A 14,583-nucleotide genomic window follows, 5' to 3' on the forward strand; every position below is an offset into this window, starting at 1 on the left:
GGTATGCGTCTGGTGCATCATTTTGAAGCAGCAACTACGTTCACTTATGGCTCACTGTCGAAATAAAATTACAAAACTTTACATTAGGTTTCAGACATTTTGTTATGTACATTAAGCATAATTTCTTATTGTATTGCATCGTGTCGATCTCAAAATATTTTTATGTATGCATTTTTTTTAATCTTTAGTATTCACATTTTACCTATAAACTGGTAAAATTAATTTAGTTATGAATCGAATGTATTATTTTAATATCAAAGATATCGAATTTGTGATGTTATGAATTAACTTTTGATAAAAATATTATTAAAATTTTGGTTTAGAAAGCGGTTACGAATGCGTTAACCATAAAATACGAAATTAACAATTATCTACAACTTATTAGTGCATACCTATTATATTAATTTATTGCAGTCCAGTGAAATTATTTACAATATATTATATATTATCTTGTTAAAATGACAAACACAAAAATTTAAAATAGTGTAAACGTTAATAACTAATAATTAATAAGGCCGGGTGTACGCAACAACAAATATTGTGCGTTACAATTTTTAGTAGTATGGAAAAATGTGTTTTTATTGTGCTTAGGTCTATATACTCCATATTTCTATGTTTTCAACAAGCATATGTCTATAAATAGTAGCATGAGTAATGTGTATCCGTAATATTATATTCGTGTACGATACTACAAACTATTTAAAGTATTAGACGAATTGATCGAACCAAAGATGCTAATTAAACTTAATAATACCCTTAAAATGACCCATGTTATATTTTTGATATACATGCAAGCGAGAGAAAAATGAAAATAAAACATAACATTTTTAACATTTCTGTATCTCAACTAAATTAACAATAATATTATATCTAAATACTAAACTTGGGTACCCACAATATTTTAATGTAACGGTGATCTGCCTGGCTGCTTCACTCATTATTGCCTTAATTTACACGCAATTTCTCAGCATTTTTTTAAAATACAATTAATTTTATTTGTTTCATTTCAAGGGAAATATTTACTAATATTACTGTCAGAACATTTTACAGTGTTTATTAGGATTAATAATTCTACAACTAATTTTCTTTTTGTTTTCAGAGGGGCATGAAAGACTTGAATGGCCCACGACTTACACAGTTATATCAAGCGTTAACCCCCGAATGATAGAAATTATTAAAATCAAAATTTAAAGAGTGGGGCTACGGTGGTGGTATTATGAAAACGTCGGTGATCACAGTGGATGCAAAAATAGAATTCACGCAAACACATTAATCATCCAAGTATGAGACGCGGACATTGAGCGGTGAGCCGTAAACACAACCCGACGGCACCAATATCATTAAAGTCATGACAGAATTGATCTGTTCATTTACGATTTATTAATATTGTATAATATTCTGAGTACGTGTCAAGCGTGCCACTACCGTTATCGGTACTATTGCGGTTCACGATAAAAACTGTTCTCAAAATAAATTCTCCGCGTTGGCGGCGGCGCCGCCGTAAGAACAATTTTTCGTTTCTTTTCCGTCCCGTTGCCAGACGATGATATTCATCGATTTTCGGTGTACCGCCGCCATGGTATATCGTCCACTCCACGACGCGTACACGCACACACCAACACAAACGGACAGACCCGTTGCCCATACAATATTGTACATCAAGAGAAGAGAGGAGAGAAGTAGTGTGCGGCCCACAGCACAGCTCATCGACTCGTTTTCGGCGGTTCGGCCGAACAACATTCGTCAGCCCGCAAACCGTAGTTCCCCTAACTCGTTGCCACCGACGTCGTTCCAGCGAATTCTCTCCGCCACACACACACACACACACACTAAATACGGCGCGTCGGCTATATAGTGCTGTCGTCGCCTCGCTCTCTCTTCTCACCGTCATTCTTGGTCGCCGCCGCCGCCCGTCCATCTATCCACGGCGGTCGGTCGTTACTCGTTCTACACGCGTCCGGTGGGTTTCGGCGGGTGGTGGGTGGTGACGGCGATCCGCACGGGGTTGCCGGGGCAACCGGTACGTCGGCGGCCGGCGAGCGCATCGTACAACACCACGGCGACGACGCGAACGCGGGCGCACAATGGAACGAACGAGGTCGACAACGAAATGTAGGCTTATCATCAGTTCCCGCTTTGTGCCGGCCGTTCAAATTGTCCGTTCCTCCTTGTTTGGAAACTCCGTGTAAGTATGTAAAAATCGCGTCCGCCGCCGTCGCCGCCGTTTGCGTTGTACAAACATTCTTTCCTCTCCATTTTATTTTTATTTCTATTTTTTTTCTCCCCCCCTCCCCTCAAAAAAATGCCGGTTATTTATTTTTCGTTTTATTTTTTTCTCACGTCCGTGCGCATTACTTCTCTGCCACCCACCGTCACCAGCACCCTCTAGTCTCTACCCTTACGCCCACGCCACATTTGCCCACTCACATATCACACTGCCGTCTCGCCTCATGTGTACGCCTTGCTCGACGTAGGCGATTTTCACGCTGTGCGGTCGAGGGGCGGTTGTCGTAATAATAATAATATAATATTATTTTCTAATAATATTACGTATCGCGATGTTCATACCGCTTAATAATATTGATATAATATGATTATTATGCTGTACCGGCAAGTCGTCTGGCTTGTGCTTGCGACACACGAGCGTCCATCGCAAAGGTTTTTTTTATTCGCGCCTCTACGACCTAGTGGGTGGGTAGGGGGTGTGAAATGTATAGAAAGCGTCGAGCAATAAACGCTTTTTCACTGTCGTCACCGCTCTGTTTCTCGCCACTTGTGCTTTTCACTTGCTTTTCTCAGCAGGTCCTAACTATAACCATAACGATAATATGTAATATTATTACTTTCGTTACCTACGAGTTTTCGAAGATTTTGTGGGTCTTTTCCGACCCGGTGACGCATTGTCATCGTTTTCTTTTCTCCAAAACTCGTCGGTCGTGGGTATGATTGGGTGGTGGTCCACGGGTTTTAGGATGTCGCCCCCCCCCCCCGTTCGGTGTTCGTTCGGCTGGCCAGCTTCCGCTAAATCGATCGAGACGTTTCGCCTGGGTTCGTGTGACGTCCCATGGGAAATTTTATTTTTTCGTTTTTCTCGTTTTCCTGAGTTAAGCACTTCAAAACGACATTTTTATTTCAATCGGCATTTTGAATTCCGAGTCCCTCGACGAAACATAACAAAGATTTGAATTGGAAACGGTTTCGAAAAAAAAAATTAAAAATAATACTACATCTTAATGTTGTAGGAACGCGTAATTTTAAGCAACTTTGTACCTGTCTTAGCACTACAATTTTATGACCGCTTTTCTTTTTTTTTTTTGTTATAATGCCACTTCGATGGTTTATCATTGTACATAGTTCGTGAATCCCAGCTACAGTCTTAGCTTAAAACTTTTAACACTTCAATACTTTAAAGTCATTAGAGACTAAAATCCTGGTCATATTATCTATTATAGAAGTTAAGTACTGCTATTCCAACAAACATTCGACCTTGACGACCTTTAAAATGTCGTCGTTCACTCGTCCCATCAGTTGTTTTAGTTATTCAATAAATATTAGAATATGGATTGTTTTACACAATATTATATTCCAACATAGGATTATTCCATGTTAAATTAACGTTTTTAATGTTAAAATCGTTTTTTTACGTTGCTTTTGACATTCACACGTTTTGTTCTTTATTGATTCGAATTTCAATTAAACAAATTTCGAATATTCGAATCTTGATAATGTAATATGGTGTAAAATTTATTTCATTATTTATAGGTGCTGTATTAACAATATATGTGCGTTGGTGCATGCATATACCTAGTACCGACGCAATAACCTATTTTTGGAATTAATTTTATTGTACAAAAATACATTTATAAAAACCTTAACAGTAATTCCTAATTTACTAAAAACGTTTATAGTATTACGATATTCTGGTTTAATTATAATACTTTCAATTAATATAAAATTTTTAAATAATCGATTTTGAAGTATTTTTGAATTAATTTAAAGTAATATGATGAAACATGCCCTACAAAATGTTAAGTGTTTATCCGTTCTTATTTCTTTGAGTTGAATTTTTTGGTAGGAACTTATTATTAATTTTTTTTTTAAATAAAATATCTATCTGTACTTAACAATTCACGAGTGTTTAAATTATGTTTTCTAAATGATAAAAATTTGCGATTTAATTTTCAAACTACAAATATTTCTTTTATTAAGCTTTGTAATAATGAATAATTATTTTTACAACTAATCTATTTATAATTAAAATTACATTTTTTTAAAACTATTTCATTTCATTCATACAATTGTTTCACAATTTTAAAAAAAATATTACAATATGTATAGTTTTGTCTTAAAAAAAATTTGAACAAAACATAGAACTATGTATATTTCTTATTTCATTCTAACTTAAATGATTTAATTTTAAATTAAATAATAAAGTAAATTATTATTTTATTATGGATACGAGAAAATATTTAAACTCGCCCAAAACCACAAAATACTACGGATATAAAGTGTTAATAGGTTATTATTTTTATATTTAATTTTATCTATTCATGTCTGTTATGACTAATGTTATTGTAAATATAAACAATGTAGGCTATAATGTATTGTCAGTTTAAAAATTTAGTTTTAAATATTTCAGAAGTACAATGACAGTTAATGGCCAGCACTACTGTCTGCGATGGAACAATTACCAATCAAATATGACCTCTGTGTTTCACCAGCTTCTTCGAAATGAATCGTTTGTTGATGTTACTCTTGCCTGCAATGAGAGCACACTCAAAGCACATAAAGTAAATGATTAAATAATCAAAATGTTTTTATTTATCTTTGTTTTATGAATTTGTTATAAACATTGACTTTACATAATAGGTGGTCTTATCGGCTTGTTCGTCTTACTTCCAAAAATTATTGATGGATAACCCATGTAAACATCCAACCATTATATTGCCTTATGATGTTTGTTTTAACGATCTCAAGTTTATCATAGAGTTTGTATATAGGGGCGAGATAGATGTGTCTCAAGCTGAATTGCAAGTAAGTATAAAAGCTTTTTGTAAAAGCAGAAAGTTCATCAAACAATTAATTGTATTTTCAGTCTCTTCTGAAGACAGCAGACCAGTTAAAGATTAAAGGACTATGTGAAGTGCCTGAAGATGAACGTGATACATCTATTGTGGCCGAAGTAACTCCTTTGGGGCCTTTAAAAAGTGGTGGAAGAGTGTTCACAAAATTACAGCGCAGAACTTCTCCTTATTCAAAAAAATTGAGTCCGAATCAAATTCAGCAAGATCAGTTTAATCGAAGTTATTATCGAATTGAACAATCAGGTTTTGCACCTATTAATGTTGATCAAGAAAACAAATCTATAAATGTAAATATTAAACGTTGAATAAGAAACGAATAATAATTTATTAATATTATTGTTGAGTCTAACTTAGTTGTTTTCTTTCTAGACTATCCATTGCATGACTGTAGCAACATCAACTGAAGATGATGAGAAAGAAATTAAATCAACACTAACAGATTTACCAGTGGTCATACTAGAACCACATCCTTCATTAAATTTACAAGCCCAACAACAGCCTCAGATAGTACACATACCAATACCACCATCACAGCAGCAGCAACAACAACAATTGAGTCATGTAACACAACATACAAATCAACCACAGTTGCAACAAGCATCAGTTCAAACTCATTCACAAGTAAAATATTAATTTATTTTTTATTTTATAAATTTTATTTATTTTATGATGTTTTCAGATGATTATCACAACAGGTCCAGTTATGACAGTGAATGAAGCTGATATTTCACCTGATATACAGCCTGTTGGGCCAAGGGCAACACCAGTACCAGTTAAAAATAATACAAGTCCCTCATCAACACCTACACATAGAGATATGGCTGGTAATAGGTTTAAAAAATAATTAAGATAATTATGAGTTTTTGAATAAATAAAATATTTATTAAAATGATAAAAATAACTCAATATTTCAGTTAGGATATAAAAAATAGTTCCATTATTGTTTAAATATTTTAGTATTAATTAAAATAATAAATACAAGTTATAATAATACTAAAATATATGAGCTCCAATAAGTGTTGTATTTGGCATTTTTAAATCTGGAAGGATATCACTTTCAACATACTCCAGGTATTCATCGTAAATTAATTAAATCCCAAATGAGTAAAATTGATTTATAGCATTAACTATGGTAGTTAATGTTCAACTGATGAAAATGTTTCTAATTTCTACAGGGATTATAGGAAGGGTAAAAACTGTGCCCTATTGTCTAATTATAATTTAATTTACTAAATATATTTAATTTTTATTCAGATAAAGTAAAAACTAGAAGTGCAACATTAAATACCTTTCCTTGGCTCTATTATGTTAATGTGAATTGTTATTAAGTTTATCATAGTTTCAAAATATAAACTTAGAATGAGTTTGTACAAAACTAAGGTTTTCTCTTTTTACATTTACACTCAATGTTACAATTAAAGTTGTGTATTAAGAGGACGTCACACCCGTGTGTCGTCTTCATCTTACAAGTACATAATATAGCAAATACGCTCAGTAATCGTTAAGCTTTGTGAGTTTAAAAATTAGAGTGAATCAACTCATTATGAAATTTGATGGTAAGAAAATTATTTGTGTTCGTATGTTGGTTTTTACAATGGTTTAATTTTTTAGCATGTTATGCGTATAGGGCTAGCGCTAGTAAATATTGATGGGGGAGAAGGGGTATAAATATATGAATTTGCCGACTACATTCTAAAATCTAAAAAAAATTCGCTGATTATACCACCCACAAGTTACATGAGAAATTTTGCGTTCAGAATAATCCATTTATTTATGTTAATTTAAAACTAGAGTAAATTTATATATTCTAAAATATAAGTGTATCAAAAATTGGTTATGAACCAGTATGCTATAAGACCGTTTCACAAATTTGGCAGTTCTGAATATCGAAAGAGATGTTGTTAACTGTTAAATAATGAAGACGTTTTAGAAGTGTACTGTACTAAAGACAGAAAATTTGTATTAAAATTATAGAGTTGAATTTGTATGTATGTATTATTAATGTAAATTATGGTGGATATGGGGTGTTGATGTAGGTATGCGGGTCTGTGTTGTCTTGGTACTTTTAGCCCCCCCCCCCAAAAAAAAAAAAAAAAAATATAAGCTCTAGTTGCACCTATGAGTCTAACATATTTTATAGTTTAATTTTAGGGTTGAATTTGAAAATTAAATTTAAAAATGTAACCTTATATTATATTTTACTCATTGTTACTATTCTTAATGATAAGTAATATTAATCTGGTATTTAATACATAATTAAATAAATGAATATATTTTATATTATTTCAAATGCCAGTGTTATATTTTTATTTTAGTTGGTACAACATGTTCAAATGATATGATGAGAAATGATGGAAGTGAGAGAAAATTTGAAAGTGCTAAATTTGAAACACTTCGTACTATTGATCAGTCATCAGATGCAATTGGAATAGAAAGACAACATTCTAATGATCGTGTAATAATAATTTATTATATAATAAAATGTTATAGTACATCAATTATTAAATTTATTATATTAACTATATTTGGTCTTGTAGAATATAAATGATGAAGACAATTCAATGCATACAATGATGATAACACCCGAACTTTTGGGATTATTACCAAATTCTTCTAATGCAGGAGGTACTAACATTTATATATAATATTTTATACTGTGTTTTATTTTTTGTTGATCAATAATACTTATATACAATTATTAAATTACAGATGTCAGTGAAGATAGTTCTAGTAACAATATTAACAAACAGTATGGTACAAATGGTGGAAAAGGATGGACAGCTGATGACATGGAAAACGCCTTAGAAGCATTACGTTCACATAATATGTCTTTAACCAAAGCATCTATAACATTTGGAATTCCTTCTACAACATTATGGCAGCGGGCTCATCGAGCTGGTATAGATACTCCTAAAAAAGATGGACCTGCTAAATCTTGGAACGATGAAGCTTTAAACATTGCATTAGATGCTCTGCGGACTGGCACTATTTCAGCAAATAAAGCTAGTAAAGCATATGGTATACCTAGTAGTACATTATATAAGATTGCGCGGCGAGAAGGAATTAGATTAGCTGCTCCATTCAATGCAGCACCAACTTCTTGGGGTCAGGAACAATTAGACCAAGCATTGCATGCCATACGAACTGGGCAAACAACTGTACAACGAGCTGCAGCCGACTATGGTATACCTTCTGGAACACTATATGGCCGGTGTAAACGTGAGAAAATTGAATTGTCCCGCAGCAATCCAACCCCATGGTCTGAGGACGCTATGATGGAAGCTCTGGAGTCTGTACGATTAGGTCATATGAGTATTAATCAGGCAGCTATACATTATAATCTACCATATTCTTCATTATATGGACGTTTCAAAAGGGTGAAATACGGAGCTGGACATCCCGATGATGATTGTGATGATATGATCGATTCAGATACACAAAGTGAACAACAGCACATTCAACAACAACAACAACAACAGCAGCAGGCAAATCAGCAAGTACAGGCTACTCCAGTGTCTCAAATAATGTTGGTTCAATATCCAGCACCACAAATTCAAATGTACCAACAACATCCAACTCATTCAACCACTAGTTGAGATGAAGTAAAATACTTGCAGCCATTGTGATGTGTTAGAACTGCAAGTATTCTCTGTAACAATTTATAAGTCTGACGGTTGTACTTTTTTTTTTTTTATTTATCTGTGATATTTAAACAGCGAAAACATTATTGTTATTCAATGTTTTTATTTGATCTCTTATAATACCTGTTGTAAGTTTTAATGTAAATATTCATATTAAATTGACAAATATGATAATACTATTTCAGTACATTATAGTTTATATATTGTGTGTAATTTGCATTACAATATACTTTATAGTGAACAATGAACATAGTATACAAAATAATAATAAATAATAATCCAAAATGTTAAGACTATGTGAAATGAATTGTTTTTAATACTTTGTTCAGAGAAACAAAAATTCTTTTTAATATTGTCAAACTAGATGAATTAGTTATTAAAGAATACCTACATACTATTCTAATTATAGGTGTGCACATAATTTGATTTTAATAATAAACATATGATAAAAAACAATTCTGTTAACTATTGTTATCAAACAATTATTAATTATTTATTAAATTAACTATTACTAAATATTAATTAAATCTAAATTATTACCAGAAATCTCTGTAATTTGATAATACGATCATTTTTTTTTTTATTAGAAAAAGTGTTCAGATATAATTGTGAAAAATAACTTGTAAAACCAATATTCTCTCCGCACAAAATCTAAAATATTAAACATACAATTTTTGTATAAATTGTAAACTATAAAAAAAATTGAGGAGGAGATTCTTACTGGAATTATTCTGCACATCTGTATTTCTAACAGCTTTCACTAAAACAAGCATTTACAAAGAATTTAATATTTCTAATTCATAATAAAATAAACTGTTATTTTTCATAACATTTTACATATTAAGTACTGTTGTCTATAAAATTGGTTTTTATTTTACTCAGTATTTGTATAGGTCCTAGAAATTGTATAAAAATACCTAATGGAAGAATAATTTTGAATTAAGAATTATTGAATATTAAAATAATGGTAAGTATTAATTAAATATTCTTTTAGTATGTATTTCTATTAGTGTATTGTAATTTACAGATGATATATAAATAAAAAATAGTAATAATGATAAAGATAAATATCAATATTTTCAGTAGGTATTACAATTTTAATATACATAGATGCAACTGAAATCATGAATAATATATTATTATTTATTATAATTTATGAAATTAAATTTCAGTGTTAATTAAAAGCTTAAAATATTGAGAAAAAGACAAATTAGATACTTTAAAATATAAAGTGATTTGTTTTTTTTTATTATGTACCTATACAAGATTTGATAAAATGTAATCCAAAATAATTGATAAGTTATTATTTATTGTTAGAGATTTTAATAGAACAAATTTAATCTTAATTAGTTTTGAGAATATGATATTATTTTATTAATTAATAATTTATAAACTTAACTTACTTTTTTTTTTTTAATGAAAGGTCATAGGATTGAACAGTGATCGTCTTACTTCTCTAATTTTTTTCTTAGAAAACATTTATAAATACCTTTTGAAATATTTTGCAATTTTAATACTGTGTAAAAAGTATTTTAACATTGGTCTTTATTGAAAATTTGAAAATAACAACAATACAAAAATATCTAAATATTCTTCGGAACCTCCTTATAAGTGTTATTATTTTGTATGTACTTTTGTGGAGTTGATACTTGCTTACTAGTCTATTCAAAAATAGAATTGTAGATTCTGATTTATTTATTTTGTATAAAATAATTTATAAATAAATTCATATCAAGTTTGTTAAACTTTGTTACTATAATATGCACTGGACTGCAGAGACCAAGTAAGGTGTATACTTTATTTACTGATGATTAAAGTACATAACTTATTTGGCTTATACTCAAATTATAATTAAATTTGATTTTATAAGTTTACAGTTATGAGGTGTAATACAGGAAAAAAAAAATCAAAATTAATACTTTTTTTAAAAATTATACCTAGCTCTAATTTCTCTAATAGTTCAATGTTAGGTTTAGAATACAAGTTGATAGATCAAAATTACTTGAAAAACATTGATTTATTCGAAAATGATATTTAAAATAGGAGTTGCCAATTGCCATTAAAAAAAATGAAGTTGTGTAGCGCATGCACAAAATGCATGAGTTAAAAAATTGTAAGTTATAGGATTTTATGATCCATTGGTCTAGTTAACGTCCCACAAACAGAATTGAAAAATATTTACAGGGTACTGAGTGAAGTGTACCCTGTTTCCGCTGACATACAGTTCATCGATATTGGCACCATCAACTTTATTGTATTTTGTTTATTATGTACCTTGATTTTAGTTCTTAATTCCTAATTATGTGTCAATATAGAATTGATCAAATATATATATTTGTCAATATAGACAAATATGCTATGTTATACTGTTTGTACCTATATTTATTATTTTGTTAAAATTCATAATATATTCTAAATTCTAATGAATTATGATATTCCAAGAAATGAAGCTTATTATTTATAATGTACTTGAAAATTTGATTAATATCAGTTGTTAAATTTAATTTTTCATTCATCCCCAATAGTTAAAGTTCATTACCCACTTATATTATAACTAATTTATGTAATACATTCAATATGAAAAAACGGGTTTTTTAAATTTTTATTTTAAACTAAAAAAATTAACTTCTAACTTCTATTCTAACTTAACTCTTAAGTTAGTATTTTCACCAAACTAACTTCTAACTAACTAAGTTAGAAATTTTGTAAATCTCTGATGATATATGCTATATTAATATATTATAACAATTGTCTATGTTGAATTAAAACTATTTCATTTGTAAATACTTGTGAAATAGCATCAGTTATCATTTATCTTTTTACTTAAATTCTTAAAAACGTACAAAACCAATATTGTTATATATTAATTCATATTTTTGTTATAATTTTGTTTATGCTTTTCGCATATTATGTATTTGTATACATTATTATTGTAAATCTAATTAGATAATCTAATATTGTTATGAACTCTCACTTCCGCTTTCCGCACAGCCATTGGCTTGGAAGTGACCAATTACTAGCTGTCATTTAAATTTTGTTTTACTCTTATAAATTGTTAAACTATAGTTGGAAAATAAATAAAATTATTATTATTATTAAATAATAATCTGCAGACTACATATTATATAAGAATCAATTTGTTTTGAAAAAATTAAAATTTAATAAAAAAGTATGAGTTTTAAATTTAAATTTGGGCCCTTCTATGATTAGATCCGGTAGGAGGGCTTTAAGTATACTTGGATATTTACTATTTAGTACTTAATTATTCAAGTCATGCGATTGTCTAAAAATTAGTAGGTATCTTAAACCTCATAGGTTCGATTTGAATCGAAGATTTACTTTAGATTAAGCCATTAAGGTCTAGACTCCTAGAGTATAGAAGGTATTAGAACTTTTTTTTTCAGGTTTGAATCGACGACGCCGCGGTAACTGCTTTCACATTGCCTCCGCGACGCCGCCATCCTTTATGGAAAAAATAGTTATACAGAGTTGTTTCAAAGGTGAAGACGGGGACAATCCCCCCCGACTTGCCCCAGTTCCACTACAGTAAAAAAGTATATGTTACATAATAAAGTACAATTACAAAGTACATAATAAGTTGATCGTCGTCTTGGTAGACCGACCGGAGTCTGCGCCTTGGATCTTCGTTCTTAATCTGCCACGATCGTCGTTCTTCCCGTGGTGCCAAGGGAGTGGAATAATATGAATTACGGACGAAAAGTCCGTAGGACTAAAATAATATAGTAGGACAAAAGTCCGAAAATACAAAATATTTATGTACTAATTTATGTTAATATTTTTAAATACATGTATCTACTATCTACGTACCTATTAAAATTAATAATAAATTATGTAATTATAAAAAATAAATGAAAATAAGAATCAATATAGAAAAAAAAATCGAGCTGTCGCGGGACGCCTGGCAGATGTAAAACATCAACAATTTTCATTTTGTAATAATGTTAAAAATAGATGGTGAATAAGATGACTATGAAATAACTTCTAAATTAATGTCATAAGACTATTTTGTTTTTTATTTCCATATGAAGTACTTAAAAGATTTACAAAGACATATAAAAATGTAATAATGCAACAACTCCAATGAATATTATCTATTGCTATTTTGTGTTATTTCCAAATGTCGTGTGGTGCCTTGATGCAGATCGCTGATTAAATTTTGTTGTACATTATCTGAATTCGAATTACTTGCAATGGACTGTACGTCTGTACATATTGCTGACTTCATTCTTTCTGCTTCCTCTAAATCATATTCTCTCTGCTGAACGTTTTTTTGATATTTCTTCTTTCCGCTTCACGTATTGTTTAAGTTGTTCTCTGTGCAATTCCCTATATTTTCGTTGACGCTCTTTTTTACGAGCACTCTTCATGTCTACACTGAAAATTTGATAATTGAAACGAAAAGTTGAATAAAAATCAGTATATTATCAGAGCAATGAAGATAGTTATAAAATATTACTTTTCACTGAAATGTTCGTTATGCGGTGCTTGTTCTGTACTATTAAAATCTGAACAGCTTGTCGTAGGTTGGAAAAGTACATTTTGTTTACTTTTCCTTCTTTCTGCTTCACGTTATTTTAGTTCTTCTCGGTGCTATCCCCTGTATCGTTGTTGCCGATCTTTTTTACTAAGAGCACTGTTATATATATATATTTATAATTTATATATAATATAATATATTTAATATATCGATATAGAATTATTAAACAAAAGTATTTTTTCAACACACAGACGCACATCGCGTTTTATTTTACTTAGATTTTTCTAACAATATATTAATTTATATAATTCCATTTTTTCACAAATTACATTTATAACATTTTAAACTGGCCTTAATAATGTCTACTAATAATTGTTATTATAACTACTTCAGTCTTCAACAATAACAAGCGTCCATTTAGATCATTGAGTTAGGTTACTATCTATAGCACCACCATAATACGCACCATAAGCACCTGTCGAATACCACTTATCACATTTCGTTGACAAACGCCGGTATTTCAGCGTATTTCCAATGACGTCAGAGAAGCACCGCTATACTTCGCCTCTGATTTTGTACTTGTTTACAAAAATTACACACACATGCGCATAATTAACTAACTTAGTTAATCATGCACATGCGTATGTACGCGACTGGTTAATTTAGTAGAGTTACGCATGTGCAATAATCATCGTGAGGCTCGTTTTTCATCGCCTCTACGTACTGAAAATAGATCTACTATTATAGACTATAGTCAGCCCGTAGGCACGTTCAACAAAAAAATAAACAATCAATTGTTATTTTAGTAATACATATGTATATGTTACTACTCACTATAAATATATAATTAAAATTATATTATGAATATTTTTAAATTCCATTCGTACTGTTTGATTTTTGTTACGATAGGGGGAGGGGTATACATAATTCGCCACACTATAAAAAAACTAACCTTTGGCTCGAATCAGTAAATTGCGCATCGGGATATACATCAAAAGCACATGACGGAGACATTTTCACTCTGACCTGCATTTTGGTTATCTTGAAATAGGTACAAAGCACCTATAAAAAACGATTTTGATTGACTCGATTTACAAAAATCAACAGTTATTTTATACAATCATTAATTTTTATGATGATGAAAAATAATTTAACTGCTATCCAAATTTATTATTATTTTTAATTTTACATCACCTGCAATATTCATATATTTTTACTAATTTACCGTGTCATAAAGAATAAAGTACCTATTTTAATAGTTTGTTACCATAATACTAGGTTGAGTCATAGAGTAATTACTCTGAGCCTGGGGTTGAGCAACATTAATCTAGATAGCCTAGGACCTAGGTCATAGGCCCTA

At 30.4% G+C, this 14,583-nt stretch overlaps 1 protein-coding gene and 1 long non-coding RNA gene across 5 annotated transcripts; one reads left to right on the forward strand and one right to left on the reverse strand.

Moving 5' to 3' along the window:
• Positions 1-1,572: 1,572 nt before the first annotated feature.
• Positions 1,573-9,028, forward strand: LOC132920411 (uncharacterized). 3 transcript variants are annotated; one of them, XM_060982795.1, is made up of 9 exons: positions 1,573-2,185; positions 4,643-4,790; positions 4,870-5,034; positions 5,096-5,371; positions 5,454-5,705; positions 5,764-5,908; positions 7,400-7,539; positions 7,622-7,709; positions 7,794-9,028. In XM_060982795.1, the coding sequence occupies exons 1-9, from the start codon at positions 2,085-2,087 to the stop codon at positions 8,678-8,680; spliced, it is 2,202 nt and encodes a 733-aa protein (XP_060838778.1). In that variant the 5' UTR covers positions 1,573-2,084; the 3' UTR covers positions 8,681-9,028. The 3 variants fall into 3 exon arrangements, with proteins under 3 accessions (XP_060838778.1, XP_060838776.1, XP_060838779.1); XM_060982793.1 differs by having other exon boundaries at positions 1,580-2,185; positions 4,640-4,790; XM_060982796.1 differs by lacking the exon at positions 1,573-2,185 and adding an exon at positions 4,233-4,518 and having other exon boundaries at positions 4,640-4,790.
• A 3,713-nt stretch (positions 9,029-12,741) lies between these two features.
• Positions 12,742-13,987, reverse strand: LOC132921253 (uncharacterized). 2 transcript variants are annotated; one of them, XR_009660845.1, is made up of 3 exons: positions 13,699-13,987; positions 13,203-13,379; positions 12,742-13,120 (listed from the first exon to the last, which is right to left on the reverse strand). It is a non-coding gene; the product is annotated as an uncharacterized LOC132921253 (long non-coding RNA). The 2 variants fall into 2 exon arrangements; XR_009660844.1 differs by lacking the exon at positions 13,699-13,987 and having other exon boundaries at positions 13,203-13,676.
• Positions 13,988-14,583: the final 596 nt, after the last annotated feature.

The sequence above is a fragment of the Rhopalosiphum padi genome, chromosome 2 (genome assembly GCF_020882245.1).
Source record: "Rhopalosiphum padi isolate XX-2018 chromosome 2, ASM2088224v1, whole genome shotgun sequence".
Taxonomy (NCBI): domain Eukaryota; kingdom Metazoa; phylum Arthropoda; class Insecta; order Hemiptera; family Aphididae; genus Rhopalosiphum; species Rhopalosiphum padi.

Bases quoted from the DNA above. Each gene is read 5' to 3' on its own strand.
- LOC132920411 (XM_060982793.1), top strand. From the start codon at position 2,085: ATGGAACGAACGAGGTCGACAACGAAATGTAGGCTTATCATCAGTTCC. The intron at 2,186-4,639 runs GTAAGTATGTAA...TAAATATTTCAG, and splicing joins TCCTTGTTTGGAAACTCCGT to AAGTACAATGACAGTTAATG. The intron at 5,706-5,763 runs GTAAAATATTAA...TGATGTTTTCAG, and splicing joins CAGTTCAAACTCATTCACAA to ATGATTATCACAACAGGTCC.